The 19,333-nt window shown below is 40.2% G+C and overlaps 2 protein-coding genes across 2 annotated transcripts; one reads left to right on the top strand and one right to left on the bottom strand.

Moving 5' to 3' along the window:
• Window positions 1-15,323: 15,323 nt before the first annotated feature.
• On the bottom strand, window positions 15,324-16,778 carry LOC134822247 (uncharacterized). Its single transcript, XM_063833155.1, has one exon. It carries the CDS (start codon window positions 16,776-16,778, stop codon window positions 15,324-15,326), a length of 1,455 nt encoding a protein of 484 aa, XP_063689225.1.
• Window positions 16,779-17,212: 434 nt separating this feature from the next.
• On the top strand, window positions 17,213-18,601 carry LOC134822246 (uncharacterized). The gene has a single exon (XM_063833154.1). The coding sequence runs from the start codon at window positions 17,213-17,215 to the stop codon at window positions 18,599-18,601; it is 1,389 nt and encodes a 462-aa protein (XP_063689224.1).
• Window positions 18,602-19,333: the final 732 nt, after the last annotated feature.

Raw genomic sequence — 19,333 nt, 5'->3', positions numbered from 1 at the left:
CAGCTAATGTTGATAGTAATTAGTAATGTTGATAGTACTTAGTAATGTTGATAGCAACATGACAACGACGGCTAGTGAAGCTGAAGGAAATGTTCTGAATGAGATGACATCATTTCCCCGACAATAAAATCTAGTCACCATGGCTACGACAATATTAATCCTTTATGAGCTCACGTCCCCTCATCACAGCAATAACCTCCTTTGACAAAGTAATGGCAAATCATCCACAATACATCACTATAATAATTATTAGTTCTTATAGAGCTAGACGCTATATCATAGGCTACAGAAAAGCAGAAGGATTCAGCTAGTGAGAGATCTTGTCACCACTAGCTAGTGAGATAGAAAACCGCTCAATAAACTAAATGGATTAGTTTCGTGGCTCCACCGCGCACCACCACCAATCACCATGGTTACCCGCCACCAATCACCATGGTTACCCGCTATCTGCGTCATTTAACCAATCTAACTGAAATTCTTACCTTATAAAGTCAAGATTTAGACTGCTCTAATAACAATTTAGGTGACATTAACGTTTCATATTAACGGCTTTCTTGCACGCAATACGTAAGACAACCTAATTAACCACCATTACCGACTCTAATGATGTTATTTCCGAAATCATTTATTTTCCGCCACGTTAAAAAAATGTGGATACTGGACAACAATATTTCTCTAACACGTGACAGTGATTGACCAATAAGACTTTAGAATCAATGTCACGGTTCAGAATAAATCACTTTTTAATATCCAGGTATCTAATGTAACTTAGTTCAATACGCAATTATTCCCAACTACTGTCAGTTTATTTATTTATCGATACCAAACATAGTAAAAAATAAAATGGAAACCTCTCGAAAGCAAATCTGCCGAAACTCACTTCGATATTATCATTATATTATCATTATTATTTGATACAAGAGAAACGCACGCCATTTTCGGACGTGAGGAGAGTTAAAACTACATCAAATTAATACCTTCTGTATAACGTCCTGATATTGTGTTCATTGACCTTCGAAACGAAAGGGAATTATACCCAACAAGCCTGTCAGCAGCGTTGAAAGTTAAGAAAAGAGCTGTGGTAATGATTCTCGATACTTATATAACTATTAAGCTGTGCGATTAATTTGTGTACAGTCGAACCTTTATATAAATCTATCAATGAAATATCATGTAATAAGTGTAAATCAGGGGTCACGAAATCCTCTCCGAACCTCCACGTGGTGTGGCCTGGTTGGCACTAACGGGTGGTGTGCTCTCTTGTTGAGTACAAAGGTTGGGACTTGCCAACTCAAAGTTCCCATAGGAACCAGGAAGTCAACACTAACAGCTACCAAGCACCAGGAAATTTCTCTTTCAGATATCAGGTTACAAGATAGTACACACACAAACGACGATACGTTAGACACAGATACATAGCTCTAAGAGCTATTAAATCACCAGGAAATTCTCTTTCAGCTTTCAGGTCCCATCGAAGTCACCCACCACAGAGATAGGGATTCCAATACGCTCATCCTGACTACAAGGACACACTGATAATGAGTAGTCTTGGCACTTCTCCCTCCAGTAACCACTTTTCAGGTCTTTTCAGTTAAGACAGCTAATGCGTTAGGGCTGACACACGCTAGACACAGGCTCGTGATAAGACAGTGTTAGGGATGTCAACTCTGACTACGAGGACACACTGATAGTGAGAATTCCTGGCACTTCTTCCTCCAGTAACCACTTTTCAGGGGACCGGGTTAGCTTTGCCACACTCTTCATTGAAGTGTGACTGGACGCTCTACAATCATCTAGTAGCCAGCAGTGTTTGACTGACACCCCTACTGCAACTGGTTCTATTCAGTTCTACAGCGGAAGTTCTCAACACTCGAAAACAGTTCATCTCGGACATCCTGCAGAGATGCTTTTTCACAGCCTGCCCCATTACACGGGGAACCCTTAGATCTACAGTACCCTGGTGGACAGCATAGCTCACTAAAGCATAGTGGACCTCTTTAGTTCTGAGACGCAAAGCTAACCGGACCAGGAATAAACATCAATGCAATGCTTAGGGGATGCAAATAGGACATACAACGTTTAACGATTTACTCTAATTTTTGATTCATTTTTTAGCTCGACGATACATGGTATCATTTCAGGACAGATATTCCTTCTTCAGGTTCATTGAGGAAATCGTACCCGCTATTTGCGTTATACAATGGCAAGTATCTGGACTAATGATAACTTAGGATCTCAGATTCCCAGGCTGCATTTAAAGCGCTTAACAGCACCAGTTTTAACTCCAGGTTCGTTTTGAACATCTCAGACCAACTCAACTCACTAGGTATTCTCATCGAGTAGAACTTCGTTCCAGGACATTAAGGAGTATACGGTAAAGAACTAGCGGACGAATTCGCAAGGGACGATCAATCCAACAACATCCCCATAGGACCTGAACCCTTCCTCCCAATTAGGCCACACTCAGTGACAAAGGAACATTCCACTTGAGATGTTCCTCCACAAATATAAATACAGGAACTAAAATTTTTCTGGAACTCACATCAGATGGCTTACATGGCCCTTTCAGGATAGGTCACAGCCCACTAGTTTATTTTCAGAACGTGGCAAACAACGTCAACTTCGAGACGCAAGATTGTGAACACTTTTCAGGAGAAGCAGAAACATCCCAGCACCTCCTCTGCAAGTGCATCCAGATCATGACGTTCAGAATGAGGATAATTGGTAAACTCTACCTTAAAAACAGTAAACTACAATCATATCTTCAAATTTGTGGAACAGTCGACAAGACTGGATAGGGAAAAACCCTTTTGGGTAACCTCCTAGGATTCTTCACTAGGAACTTTCGCTAAATCCCATACTAGGAACTCAACCTAGGCCCATCTCCGCATAGAGACATATCTCCCAGGCTTTGACCTTGCTCGGAAGTCCCTTGTCTGCCCGCAGAAGTACTACAACGGAAGTGGGTTTGCTCTGAGACAGGTAGTGACAGCTTCAAGACTCCAGGGGTCTGTTGCATTGATATTTATTATTTTATAATTTCGTATATACTTTGGGAGTCCTGGCGTGCAGCTAGCAGGAGTTGCATTCTGTGGGCACGGTGAGAAGGCCTCCATCTTTTAGTAAGAGGCCAGAAACCGTTGACCAGAACAGAGAGAGAGAAGTGTAAATCAGCATATTAATCATGCTGGGATCGGATAGTGTTCAGAAAAAAACTTTGTTTTTCTGCAGAAAAAACAATTCTAAGATTTTACATCACTTAGCATTTAAGCAACCGCAGACTAACGTTATAAAATACCCCCTACTAAACCCCCCCCCATGAAGCTACTAAACCTCCCCCCCATGAAGCTACAAACTTCTGATTAAACCCACCCCCCCCCCCAAACGTCTGACTAAACCCCCCCCCCCCTCCATGAAGCTACAAACATCTGACTAAACCCCCCTCCCCCCATGAAGCTACAAACATCTGACTAAACCCCCCTCCCCCCATGAAGCTACTAAACCTCCCCCCCCCCCCATGAAGCTACAAACGTCTGACTAAACCCCCCCCCCCCCCCCCAAACGTCTGACTAAACCCCCCCCCATGAAGCTACAAACGTCTGACTAAACCCCCCCCAAACGTCTGACTAAACCCCCCCATGAAGCTACAAACATCTGACTAAACCCCCCTCCCCCCCATGAAGCTACTAAACCCCCCCCCCCATGAAGCTACAAACATCTGACTAAACCCCCCCCCCCATGAAGCTACTAAACCACCCCAAACCCCCAATGAAGCTACAAACATCTGACTAAACCCCCCCCCCCCATGAAGCTACAAACATCTGACTAAACCCCCCCCCCCATGAAGCTACTAAACCCCCCCCCCATGAAGCTACAAACATCTGACTAAACCCCCCCCCATGAAGCTACTAAACCCCCCCCCCCCCCCATGAAGCTACAAATCCCCCCCCCCCCCCCCCCATAAAGCTACAAACCCCTCCCCCCAATGAAGCTACAAACATCTGACTAAACCCCCCTCCCCCCCCATGAAGCTACTAAACCCCCCCCCCCATGAAGCTACAAACATCTGACTAAACCCCCCCCCCCCATGAAGCTACTAAACCACCCCAAACCCCCCATGAAGCTACAAACATCTGACTAAACCCCCCCCCCCCCATGAAGCTACAAACATCTGACTAAACTCCCCTCCCCCCATGAAGCTACTAAACCCCCCCCCCCCATGAAGCTACAAACATCTGACTAAACCCCCCCCCCCATGAAGCTACTAAACCCCCCCCCCATGAAGCTACAAATCCCCCCCCCCCCATAAAGCTACAAACCCCTCCCCCCAATGAAGCTACAAACATCTGACTAAACCCCCCCCCCCCCCATGAAGCTACTAAACCCCACAAGGCACTGTGTTAGGCCCACCGCTATTTATTTTGTGTTCGCTGATGACTCCAAGCTCCACAAAAACATCAGCTCCCCGTCCGACTGCAAATGTCTCCAGGAAGATCTCTTTGCAGTAGTGCGATGGGCAGTAGCAAACAACATGGAGCTAAACTAAAATAAGTTCCAACTTCTCCAGCATGGTAAGAACCCTGAGCTAAAGAAACCCTACATTCCACCATTTGGTGCATCGATATCTTCTGATGATGTCGTGAAAGATCTTGGTGTGTATGTTGACAGTGGCGTCAACACATCACAAGAAAGTCCTCTGAGGCAGCGAGCAAAGCTGGTTGGGTACTGAGAACTTTCTCTACCAGAGACAAAGACACGATGATGATGCTCTTCAAGACATACGTCCGCTCCATTACCGAGTATTGTTGTGCTCTCTGGTCGCCTCACCTGCAGTGTGACATAATCATGATTGAGTCGATCCAACGCTCATTCACTGCAAAAATAGCAGGATACAAGCATCTTAGCTACTGGGAGCGCCTGAAGCAGCTTGATCTCTACTCCCTACAGCGCCGCCGTGAGAGGTACATGATCATCATTGTCTGGAAAATTTACTACGGTGAGATTCCCAACAGTGTAAACATTACTTTCCAACACTCTCAAAGAAGAAGAGTTACATGTCAAAATACAAAAGCGGATCAAAATACAAAAGCACCAACACCATGAAGTTCCATTCTTTCCCTTCAGTGTCCTCTGCTTTGTATAACGCTGTGCCTCACGACATCAAGTCTATCCCAACCTTGCCAAAATTCAAGGCAGCACTTGATTGCTTTCTTCATACCGTCCCCGACACCCCTCCTACCCCTGGATATACAGGGGCTAATGGCAATTAAATCTTGGAATGGGCTGTGAGCAAGACATGATAACGGAGACACCGGTGGTGGAGACGCAAGATGTCTTGGCCTGGGCGTGCTAGCCCGAAACGAACCCAAGGTACCCAAGGTACCCATGAAGCTACAAACCCCCCCCCCCCCCCCCCCCCCCCATGAAGCTACTAAACCCACCCAATGAAGCTACAAACGTCTGACTAACCCCCCCCCCCCATGAAGCTACAAACCCCTCCCCCCCATGAAGCTACTAAACCCCCCCAATGAAGCTACAAACGTCTGAATAAACCCCCCCCCCCCATGAAGCTACAAACATTTGACTAAACCCCCCCCCCCCATGAAGCTACAAACCCCCCCCCCCCCATGAAGCTACAACTCCCCCCATGAAGCTACTAACCCCCCCTCCCCGATGAAGCTACTAAACCCCCCAATGAAGCTACAAACATTTGACTAAACCCCCCCCCCATGAAGCTACAAACCCCTCCCCCCCCCCATGAAGCTACTAAACCCCCCCAATGAAGCTACAAACGTCCGAATAAAACCCCCCCCCCCATGAAGCTACAAACATTTGACTAAACCCCCCCCCCCCATGAAGCTACAAACCCCCCCCCCCCCCCATGAAGCTACTAAACCCCCCCCCCCCCCCCATGAAGCTACAAACCTCTCCCCCCATGAAGCTACTAAACCCCCCAATGAAGCTACAAACATTTGACTAAACCCCCCCCCCCCCCCCCCCCCCCCCCCATGAAGCTATAACCCCCCCCCCCCCATGAAGCTACTAAACCCCCCAATAAAGCTACAAACGTTTGACTAAACCCCCCCTCCCCCATGAAGCTACAAAAACAAAAATGCAAATTTATCAAAGAAAAATGATTTAGAATGCAGTAATACTCATCAAAATTTGTTTATTGTTCAAAACATGCAATGGACAATAGAAGTATACAAAAACTTTTTCACAGTATTGTGTCGGTTGTCAGCCGAAACAAAATATCTGTAAAGACTTTAATCGTGAGTTGAAGTCACCCCCTCCCCCGCATCCAAAAAATATTGCTTATAATCTCAATGTATGCAAAACCTTAAATTAAATTTGAATTTTGATGAACGCAGTTTAACGATTTTGAATCCCTCACCAAAAACTTACGCGAAAACTTTCAAATGATAATACCACTCCGCAACTAAATTTTCATCGACAATCCTTCATCAACACAAAAACAATTATTGCTTTACTCCTTGTATGGTAGTTCACCAAGGAGATATGAATATTTATTATTAATAATAATAGGAGATTTATAAGTTTATAGCATCGGCTTGACGTCAAAAGGTTAAAAACGCAATATCATCAATGTCTGATGTCTGTAAAAAATACTTTGAGACGCATTAATGCCGACAGTTATACCCCAAGCTTAGTAGTGTTCGTAACTAAACCGATTGAGGTGGAATGACAGGCTGAGCACCGGCGGAATGACAGACCTGTATAATAATCTCATCAATATTTGATGTCCATAAAACTAAACGATACTGTATTTTGGTTCTTTACCGATAGTTGATAGCGCTATATAGCGACTGGAAGGCGGAAACGATATCTAAAAGGTTTCGAGAGTTGATTGTCGTTATAAGCACTATCGTTTCTTATGCAGTTATGCATTGAATAATTGATCTGGTCTTCTCAGTGGATAAGGGAAAGTATCAAGTTGAGCTATAGCAAGAAATATTAAGGACTGCCAAGAAGGATTTTCAGATAGTGTAAGTATGTAACCTCTGTATAAATATATATCTATATACCAGGTCTCTTGGGGAACACGATATAGAAAAACACCTGGTAGAGAGAACTTAGGGCTAATTATTTAATTAGCTCAAATTATGAACATTTAAAATATATATGATAACATCTATAAACGAAAGAGCACACAAAGAGGCTCCTCAAAGTGCTGGCCTATAATTATCGCTTTCTAAAAGTAAAACTCCTCCGTTCAATCTGTCTCATAGTAAGTAAACTCTTCCGTCCCTGTTGATCCCTCGCTAAGTTCACTAAGTTGGTTAAATCGTTCTCGTTTTAAAAGTAAATATTTCTTTTAAGTAAATAAATATTTAAAATATAATTTGAAACATTACAATAACGTTAATGTTATTCATATTTTTTCTGTTTGAGATCTCAAACAAGAAAGTTGATTAGCTCGTTTAACTAATCTATAATATCGTGCACATTTTGTTCCCTGAGAGGCACCAATAATAAAAGATCTGATGCTCACCCAACAGCTCTAGCGAATATTTAAAAATGGGCAGAGCACTATAAAACTGAACTATTTATCACAGCCGGTAATATATGACACAGAACTAAATTTCTATAAGCACTTTTCTAACTGACACAGTATCAAAGTGTCACTAAGTCTAAATAAGGGCAATTTGAATGAACTCGTGGTCTGTGTCAGGAAAATAAGCATACTTTCTGCGCACAAATAATTCATATTATAGCACTACTCATAAAATAATCTTACTATAAATGTCAAATGCTTTAATGGCCTTCAAATCAGCATGAAAAAATAAAAAATTGGCCAAGGAATGAGAATTTTAGTGCCCAAAATTTGGACCTCCAAGTGGTGTCAAAAACGCGAATTATATAGAATATTTTTTTTAAAAGAACATATGAATATAATTTGAAACATTACAGAAATGTTGTACAAATCGCTCAAACACACACACTAGGTTTTAATTCGGTAAAGTTCCATTCGAAAATTAAATGATTCTCAAAATGTAGGTGTCTAATGAAAATGTGATACTGTGTGACAAAGTTAAGAATGTCGTAGTGAAAGAGAGTTAACTGTCGATAAATTCATGTGAGGTACTATCGAAGTTCAAAATGTTGTGATGGGTGACATGATTATGACTGATAAGAAAAAGTTTTCATGTCAACTGTGCCATAATCCATAACAGTGTGATGACTGTCAAAGTGTCGACCACTAGGTACTAATTGGACGAACAAGTGTACCCGAGGTGTTCTGCTGTTCTGAGAGAATAAGGGGCCAGGCTCGGGAACACGAACGTGCGCTAGTCGCTAGGGCAAAAAAGTGAAATATGTAATAATTATTTTAGTATCTCGAGTCTTGACACCATTTTAGGGTTAGACGGGTTATAATAAATATGTATTATCGCAGTATTCAAAATGGTAAACAAAACCCCTAAAAAGCTCAAACCCCTAAGAAGAGTTGTGACTCCCAGTCACCTCTGAAGGTAAGCCCCCCACTTCCGAGCAGAGGAAGTATAATAAATCCACAACACTGTTCCTGAGTGAACGTCTTGTACTCCTCGGAAGCTTTTAAAGCTCTTTTATTTTTTTATGACTCATAAAAATGCTCCTGTCATTTTGGCTAAATACTTTTAAAAGTTGAACCGGAAAACTGCCAATGTCGACATTTCAAGTTCCCATCCAGTGAAAATTGGTTCATTATTCCTAATAAATACAGTATTAAATTATATTCTCTTTTAACCACTTCCTAAAAACCTTTTAACCGGTGTAATCATGCCTCTTTCAATTGACGCAAATTCAAATTCATTACAAATTGAGTTAAAGATATTTATACGATTCAAAAGGATTCTGCTTGAAAAGTGTAATCATTCGCTTCCGTGATTCAAGGTTCATTATATCAAATGAAATTGATTAAAGCTTCATGAAAATGTTCGAATATGCCATGAGGAAGAGATTAGGGGGTGCACTACTTAAAGAAATTGATTCTCTAGCTGATCATTACAAGAACAATTATAATAGATGTAATGAGAGTCTTTTTGACTGGTTGGAAGGCCTAGTTGAGACACAGTGAATAAACTTAACAATATTTAACTGTAGAACTCAGAAGGCCGTAGACTATTTTGTTCTCTATATTCTATTAAACTTTTACTTAAGTCTAATTATAAGGTTATACATTACATTATCATATTTTATTGATCTGAGGTGTAGTATTGCCATATCCCAGTTCAATTTGTAACGGAGTTTTATACCAACAAGAAACGATGGAATAAAGTTAAGAATGTCAATATATTTTAATGTTGCCATTGGGTGGCACGTCCCTATACATCTTAGTCCGATAGTATCACTTCCTCACTTCGTCATAATTAATATATAGAACATTAAAATGGAGTAGGATACCTTGATGAGAGTTAACTAATCACTTCAAGATTGATAATCACTCTCATTTGATTCCATGGATAATATAAACTTATAAACTAAACTCTTATACTCGAATTAAACTTGTGAAAAATCGAACAACTGCACTCAACCATATTTCAATCACCGTCAAACGTTATGCGCTCATCAGAGCAAAATTAATTCAATGACAATTGTTCACTTAAAGTACATGTAAATACACGTTAATTACAATAATCGTATATTGTAGACCGGCCATATTGCTAAGCATTTACTCAATGGCAAGTTATCTTCGTGTGCAGATGCTAATGTTTGTAAAGGAGTAGGGTTTAATACTAGACTTAGTTTGCTGTGACTGATCTTGCTCGTTAAAAACATACATTAATGAAATATAATGCTTTTGGACACGAAGGGAAACATACAACGTAAGGCTTGAAATCTTCTTAAAACTACGTCACTAGAGCCTGTAAAAACTTTTGACTTTAAGATAAGCACTCTATCAAGTAAAATTCATATATAATCATACAATAATGAAACTCAAACCAAATCGTACCGTCATTTTGTCAGCTCTTATCTCTTAACAAACTACCAATGAAAAAAGCAATAGTGAACGGACGATGTCCACAAACAAGCTTATTAAACAATTAACCAACTAATAAATATATATAATATAACAATACGTCATTACAAAACATATGCGACTAAAAACTGTTATTTTATTAATTGCTCACTAAATGTGCAACAAGTTCATTAAATAAAATAATGATGCAACAAGTTATTAGGACCTCTTCTATTCAATACATGACCTACGGAGAATCCCACGTGCTGCACGGTTTGTCTTATACGCAGAAGATGTGAATATAGTCTTAACTGCCAATATCATCCATGAAGTGAGACAGTTGAATGATCTGGTTAATCATTAAGTACAGTGGATCACTTGCAACGGCATGGCACCTAATCTTAAAAGACCAATTACATGATTTTCTCCCGCCAAAGATCTACCACGAGTGCAGATAGCGGAGCAATCTCATCATCGCAATCCCATCAGCAGCTATCCAACTCACTGCTTATATTCGAACACTAGAATAATCGTAGACTAGGATTATTTCAGGCTTCTATTTACAAATTACAGATCCGCAATAGAAAACCTCTTGCACTGAAATAGACAACTTCTACTTTAACGTTAATTAGTCAACATGAGCTGCAGTAGGGCGGAGCACAACAGCAGTTAAACTCAAGGGTCGACCGAGTCCTCAGCCTCGGTTTTACCGAGGAATAGCGATTTTTCCTCGCCCTCGGCCTCGGTCAGGAGGGCAATTCCTCGGTTTGCCTCGGCTCGGTTTTATCAAAGCAATATTTCCTCGGCCTCGGTCGCAAATCCTGCCCTCGGTCGACCCTTGGTTAAACTCAACACAATAAGCAATTAGCAAACTTAACACAACAGCAACATTGGGTCAAACTCAACACAAACAATAAAAAGACCACGTCACTCTTTACATCACGAGCAAATTATAGAGTTTGTTTATAAGCCTTACAGTATAATAAGCACAGCTACTTGTAGCTTAACGTATTGTTATCTTCCGCTCTGACCCGCTTATTATATGGTGCTATTGTGCTCTTAGACAGCAAGACATAGTAGAATGGTGAATACCATGGAGACTACATAGTAGTAGAACAGTTATTGCCAAGGAGACGTGAAACGCAATCTACAAATCATTTGTAGTACAAATGACAAAGTGAAGCTCTACAGTCTACACCTTTGTAAAAGAGCAACTATGGATCGCTTAAAGTTAAAAGCTTAAAGAATAGAAAAGGGGGGATTGGACAAGTACAAATATGACATTGCGGAGACCAACTACTCAACTATGAATCATTTGATAGCTTAAAGAAATGACATAAAAGCTGTTTTTTCGTTAAACCCGTAAAAAACACTCAAAATTATCGAATGTAAAATTATTTCAAAAACACTCTAAAATGTAAAATTATCGAATGAAAACAGAGAGCTTGACTAAAAGACTACAAGATTACAAGATTACAAGATTACAAGATTACAAGACTACAAGACTACAAGACTACAAGACTACAAGACTACAAGACTACAAGACTACAAGACTACAAGACTACAAGACTACAAGACTACAAGACTACAAGACTACAAGACTACAAGACTACAAGACTACAAGACTACAAGACTACAAGACTACAAGACTACAAGACTACAAGACTACAAGACTACAAGACTACAAGACTACAAGACTACAAGACTACAAGACTACAAGACTACAAGACTACAAGACTACAAGACTACAAGACTACAAGACTACAAGACTACAAGACTACAAGACTACAAGACTACAAGACTACAAGACTACAAGACTACAAGACTACAAGACTACAAGACTACAAGACTACAAGACTACAAGACTACAAGACTACAAGACTACAAGACTACAAGACTACAAGACTACAAGACTACAAGACTACAAGACTACAAGACTACAAGACTACAAGACTACAAGACTACAAGACTACAAGACTACAAGACTACAAGACTACAAGACTACAAGACTACAAGACTACAAGACTACAAGACTACAAGACTACAAGACTACAAGACTACAAGACTACAAGACTACAAGACTACAAGACTACAAGACTACAAGACTACAAGACTACAAGACTACAAGACTACAAGACTACAAGACTACAAGACTACAAGACTACAAGACTACAAGACTACAAGACTACAAGACTACAAGACTACAAGACTACAAGACTACAAGACTACAAGACTACAAGACTACAAGACTACAAGACTACAAGACTACAAGACTACAAGACTACAAGACTACAAGACTACAAGACTACAAGACTACAAGACTACAAGACTACAAGACTACAAGACTACAAGACTACAAGACTACAAGACTACAAGACTACAAGACTACAAGACTACAAGACTACAAGACTACAAGACTACAAGACTACAAGACTACAAGACTACAAGACTACAAGACTACAAGACTACAAGACTACAATACTACAAGACTACAAGACTACAAGACTACAAGACTACAAGACTACAAGACTACAAGTTAGTGCTCTAAATTTAGATCAGCACATCCTCATGTGGGACATTTCTTTTAATAATTATGATCAAACCAACACACAAAAGCAATTATAATTATGAGGGGCGTGGGGGGGTACATATTGTGTTCTAATTTAAATATTATTGCTTTACCAGCAATATTATTGCTTTACTGCATATTTATTTGTCACGATTATGAGTCCACCTTATGAGTCCACCTATCTATTGCTTGAAATTGTTTTTTATCGCCAAATTTCGGCTGCTTTCTGACAAAATGTGTTCTTAAAAGCTTAAAGACTATTTTAATCCAATTTATTTTTAGGGTCACCGGTTACGTGACCCGGTCACGTGATCAAAAACTATTAAAACCCGGCCTCCAGGAACCTTATAATAATCAAAAAGGAAAATGTAATAAAAGTCCTTAAACATATTTGTGAGTACTTTTGTCAAATAAAACTGCACATTTGACCTTTGAAAAAATTCCAACTCAGATCAAATCAGATAAAATATGCAGAAACCACTGACGTTTCCTTATAGAATCCCACTAAAAAATGAGTAGCATTAACAAACAGAAAATTAAGTATGCGTTATAAACACTGTACATGTAATTATGTTTCTCTATTCAGAAATATGATCGCTCACGAGCTCATTGGTAGAGTTATACTACAGCATAGTAACATGTGGAGTCCACATGTGGACATATTATATTTTTTCCGTTTATTTTCCTTCTTTTTACGCGGCAACCGTTTGCGGAAAAAGACTAAAGATGTTTCCATTAAAACTTTTCATGAAAAAATAAGCATACACGTGATCGGTAATTACACAGCATACAAAGAAACTAGTACAAAACAACATGAGTAATACTAATAGTATAATATATAATATTAATAGTGTAACCAAACAAAGATTTACAATTATAAAAGGCATAAAATTAAACCTAAATTATTGGGGAGGAGATGACGGATTTTCAAAAGAATACTCACTAAATATGTGTCACAATCATCAGTATAGATTAGAGATGGGTTGATACACACATGACACGTGGATAGTCACGTGACACATATCATGTCAAGTGGATAGTCACATATTATAGCCATGCGACATTTGTGCAGCTGCGGATATCCATAAGTTCATACGTAGATATTCGTATAAACGGTGTGGACTATTTCGTGCAGATAAAGGTGTGGACTATTTCGTGCAGATAAAGGTGTTAACTATTTCGTACAGATAAAGGTGATGAAGTAGAAGGAGCGATATAGTCCCACGTATAGATAGACCTCTTGGGATACCGTGTGCAGTTTAAACAGTGCCTTTAAAACTTGGATACGGTGAACAAATAACAGTTATTTTTACTAGTTATTTAGTAAAGTTAACATCACTTTGAACATAAAATGTCATCAATTTGTAATAAAACTATAAAATTAACTAAGTGACAAACACAACGCATCCTTTGTCTAGATCTTGTTTATCATATTATTGAATTTATCATATCCTATTATTGTCCCCACGTGCTATATCCCTCTTGGAATACTGTGCAGCAGGAGGGGGGGGGGGGGGTGTCTCCGTTTATCAACTGTTATAATAACAGTCCTATTATAACTGACAATTATCTTGTATACAGTTACCTCCATTGCCATGGTAAATAGTAGTCGGTACCTCCATTGCCATGGTAACTTTATATTACTGGGATCGTGTTACGTTATCATTAATTGTGAGGTAAAGCTGATATTGTGCAATGTGAGATGTAGTAAATATTATTATAAAGGGTCTCAATAAGAGGTCTCGACTGCCTAGGCGTCAAACCTTGGCAGTCGGTAGTTTTCCTCTGGCCCGGGATCAGCTGACCCTAGGGACCAGAGGGTAAAGGTGTAGAGACTATGTGTATCTACAAATCTTTCGAGGTTGTTTTTACAAGAGACAGGGCTTGCTACGCAAGGGAAGAAAACCGGGAGAAACAATCACAAATTATACAAATAAATATTATAAAACCTAGAAAAAAGAAATTCAAACAATCCTACACTACTACAAATGTTTATTACATACTACAGTGTAATACACGATAAATAAATGCTGTATAATCAAGAAACAGGGCTTGCAGGGCAAGGGACGGAACACAGGAACTGGTTACAGAGTGTATAAAACAGTGATTCAGCAAGTACCCATTGGGTATTGCTGAATCTGACCCACAAAATACCACAATCAATACAAGAATATACAATATAACAAACATCATGTTTATACAAGAATCAGGGCATGCAGAGCAAGAGAAGAAAAATAAGAGAAAAACTCCAACACATGTATACCCCTTAGTCCAGAAAATAACAATAATTACTTGTACACAAAACTGTATAATATAAAATACATAACAAATACACAGTCTACCCAATATACGAGTTAAAAATTGTATAAACAAGAAACAGGGCTTGCATAGCAAGGGAAGAGATATAAGAGGACCAGGTAAAAAGTGTTTATTACAGTATCCAGTGAAGAATAAACTAAATATAGAGTATCTACAGTGTAATATACTCTCAATAATATCATATGTCTAAGACCATCCTGAGAATTCTGGCTGATCCAAGCAAAGCTGTCTTCTGGAGATTAGAGATGCTCAGATTGCAGTGGACTGCGTCGAGGTGTTTACGAAAGTTAATGGTGATAGTTCCTAATGCGCCTATCACCACAGGGACGATTGTGACCTTTCGTAAATTCCAGTTCTTCTTAATTTCTCTTTTTAGGTCTTGATATTTCAGTATCTTTTCTTGTTCTCTATCCAGGATCCGGGTATCTCCTGGGACTGCAACGTCAATGATGATTGCTGCGTTGGTTACCTTGTCTACCAGGAGGAGATCCGGTCTGCAGTGTTCGATAACGTGGTCCGACTGGACATGGAAGTCCCACAATATCTTGACTTTTTCGTTCTCCAGCACCTTCTCTGCCCGTATTCCTTGCACAGACTCCAGTGCAATGCGGCAGCTACTTTGTCATGCCGACACTTATATTCTGTCTGTGAAAGTTTTGGGCACCCATTCAGTATGTGGTCTATTGTCTCGTAATGATTTCTGCAGAGTCTGCAGAGGGGAGAAGAGCCAGGTGTTTTGTCAATCCTGTGCTTCACATAATTAGTCCTAAGTGCTTGGTCTTGGGCTGCTATCAACAATCCTTCTGTCTCCTTCTTCAAGTCTTGTTGAGTGAGCCAGTTCCAAGAGGTTAACGGGTCCGCTATACCCATCATCTGCCTTGGGAACTGTCCGTGCATCACTTTAGCAGTCCACTTCTCCTTGCGGATTTCCTCGCGTTGTGTTCGGTCGATATCTTTCTCTATCTCTTCACCCAAGAGTATCTTGTCTTTGACAAAGTAGTCCTTCAGAGCAATCAGTTCTGGGTCTCTACTTCTCACCACATAAGTGGTGAGTGTATTCTCCTCTCTCTTTACGACTTCCTCTATACTATGTAGCCCACGGCCACCCAGTTGACGGCTTACGTATAACCGATCAACATCTCCTTGGGGGTGGTGAGCTCCATTTATCCTCATCAGTTTCCTGGTCTTGACATCTAAGGCTTTGGTCTCTCCAGCATTCCATGAGAGAATTCCAGCTCCATATCTTATCACAGGTACAGCCCAGGTGTTAATTGCTTGTATACTATTCCTGCCATGAAGCTGGGATTTAAAAACCTTTTTAACTCTTCTGATATACTCTTTTGTAACCAGTGCTTTCATCTCTTTGTGTAGTATATCATTGGCTTCTAGTATTCCCAGATACTTATAGCCCTCGTCCTCCAACTCATGGATCTGTTCACCTGTGGGTAGGGAGATGCCTTCGAAAACGGCTCTTGCTCCCTTCTTCACCTTCACCACGGCACATTTCTCTAGCCCGAATTCCATTTTTATGTCACTGCTGAACTCTGCTGTGGTATTAACCAGTGTTTGCATTTCGTCTTCACTCTCGGCATACAACTTGAGGTCGTCCATGTATAGCCTATGCGACACTTTTGGTCCATCTTTTCTGTCCAGAGAATATCCTATATCATGCTTATTCAAAAGAATGGACAGGGGTATAAGACTAATGATAAAGTGAATAGGTGATACTGAGTCTCCTTGGAATAGACCTCTATTAATTTTAATTCTCCCAAGGAAAACTTTACCAAGCATCAGGTTAACATACGGTTGTTTGAAGGAGGCTTCAAACAGGTCTATGATGGATGAAGAGATACCACACATGGTCAAACAAGACAGAATCCAGGAGTGTGGGACGCTATCATACGCCTTCTTGTAGTCTATAAACGTCATGTTCAGGTTCCGCTTCCTTCGTTTACAGTTCTATTATTATTATAATTAATATTATTATATCGAGTCTTAATAAGAGGTCTCGACTGCCTAGACATCAAATCTTGGCGATCGGTAATTTTCCACTAGCCCGGAGTCAGCTGACCCTAGGGACCAGAGGATAAAGGCGTAGAGACTGTGTGTATAACTATATACTTATATACAATTGTTATTATTATTACTTTTGAGGGTCATCCATCAACCACCTCACTAATAGTATCCAGAAAAGATTAGTTGAAGTGAGGTCTGCTCAAGCTGATCAGACCTATAGTGATATTACTAACACAAACGATTCAAGGAAAATGTTTGAAGCAGTAAGACATCTTCAGAAAAGTAAACCACCTAATAACTCGATTGGTGTCCATGATGAAAATGGCTGTTTGATTGCATCTGACGACATGAAAGCTTTTGTTGTTAGAGACTATCTCGAAAAACAGCTGACTCGCAATGAGCAACCTCTCGAGCCTTTTGAGGGTCTACCACGTGCTCTCAATGTCCCTTTTACTGGAGTTGAAATACATGCAGCCACCTCTAGCTTGAAAAATGGGAGGGCAAATGGTCCCGATGGAATACCCAACGAGCTAATTAAGTACTCTAATAGTACAGTCCATGAAAATTATGCTGGAATCATCAACAGTTGTTTCGAGACACATACTTTCCCCATTTCCATTGGAGAGGCTACTATAACACCCTTACAGAAGCCAAAAAAACCTATTGGTCCTCTGAAGAATTTACGTCCACTCACCTTGTCCAATGCAGCCAGAAAAATTCTGTCTATGGCTACTCTTAAAAGGATAGAAGAAAAAGTGAACGCCTTCACTGGTCCATGGCAGTGTGCATATAAACGCGCTCGTTCTTGTGCTGATATTGTTTGGTGTCAGCGAGTTGTCCAAAGGAAGAAATGGGAGTATCATCGCATGGGCATTGATATGTCTAGTGCGTTTGACACGATCAAACGCACTACGATTCTTGAACTCCTGAAACTGTGTGGCTGTACTGAGGATGAGCTGAGGATTGTCCGGTTGTTGTTGTCCAACACAAAGCTACGGGTGAAGGTAAATGGAGTTCTTTCAGCTGAGTTTTTAAGTCTCCTTGGAGCTTTCCAAGGTGACTGTCTATCCGGCTGTCTGTTCACCCTAGTCTTGGCTGGTGCTTTGAATGAACTTAGATGGACTATAACAATCAGTTTAGATAGGCCGATCCCCCCGATTACTATTGCTGGCCTTCCACTTGACACTGAATATGCTGATGATGTTGACTTCAATGATGAAGAGGAAGACAACTTGAGAGGTATTTTGCCCCAGGCAACAGCTATACTCGAGAAATGGAACCTCTTTGTCAATGAAGACAAAACGGACTTCACTCATGTTTATTTAGCTAGTACGGGTGAAGTCGACAGTGATGGAAAATTAGTGTCGGGGAATGAAGCATGGAGGAAAAGTATCACTCTAGGGTCCGTCTTCTGTAGCAAAGCTGATATTCAGCGTCGCATAAACCTGGGATATGCTGCCTTTAACAATTACAAGAAGGCCTGGAGTGATAAACTGCCCCTAAACAAACGTCTAATACTGTATAATGCTTTAGTCGTATCGGTTCTTATGTACAACTCATCCTGTTGGGCCGTCCCCAAAATATTCCTTGAAAAACTAGATGTTGTTCACCGCAGACATCTTCGCACTATTTTGAATATAAGGTACCCAGGAGTCATCTCCAACAAAAACTTGTATAAAGCTGCAATGGTGAACCATTGTCAGAAAAAGTGGCCCGTAGTCGGTGGAGAATGTTAGGACATGTTTTGCGGGAACCTATTGACGGACCAGCGTTTTCTTCCCTCGCTTTTGCCATCAATACACTGGACTTACCAGGGAGAAGAGGAAGACCCCAAAGCAATCTTTTCTCGCTGATTGTGCATGATTTATGTAAAAGAAATCTTTATTTGAATAATATCTTTGACCTGCATTATCTCCGTAATTTGAGTTATGACAAGAGATATTGGCGGAAATTGCAATGAAGTTTTTAATTTTTAGTTTTTGTTTTAGGGAAAGATTAGACTCGGGCGTTGTTTTTTAACTATCCCTTGTTTAGAACTTTGATTTAATAAATAATTACTTTAGTAATAACTAGAAAGCCCGTGGTCACAGGGAGGAAGGTAATAGTATTCTTTCGTAGTAAGTTTTTATCGCATCTAAAAATATCCGTCACAACCGAAGACACAGCCGATTAAAATGTTGCTCGCACTAAACACATCTGGGGCAGCTCTAAACCAATCATCAACAGCTGAAGTTGAAATTTACGGAATGCTATTTTGTGTCAATGTCTATCACTAAACTGGGAGTTTCAATGACGGACCTAAAATATCAGACTGTTAATTGGTCCGGCGGAGCTCTAAACCAATCATCTCGAGGAATGTAAACAAACTTTCTGTCTTTTCTCAAAAATGGTCTTTTCTCAATGGTATTTTTCATTGCAAATTCAATGAAGCTCTAGGTCATTCGTGTGCTTGATTACTTGATTCTATT

The sequence above is a fragment of the Bolinopsis microptera genome, chromosome 10, assembly GCF_026151205.1.
Source record: "Bolinopsis microptera isolate Bmic1 chromosome 10, MBARI_Bmic_1.0, whole genome shotgun sequence".
Taxonomy (NCBI): Eukaryota; Metazoa; Ctenophora; class Tentaculata; order Lobata; family Bolinopsidae; genus Bolinopsis; species Bolinopsis microptera.
The sequence above is the reverse complement of the archived record's forward strand: the minus strand, read 5'-3'. Positions and strand labels throughout refer to the sequence as shown.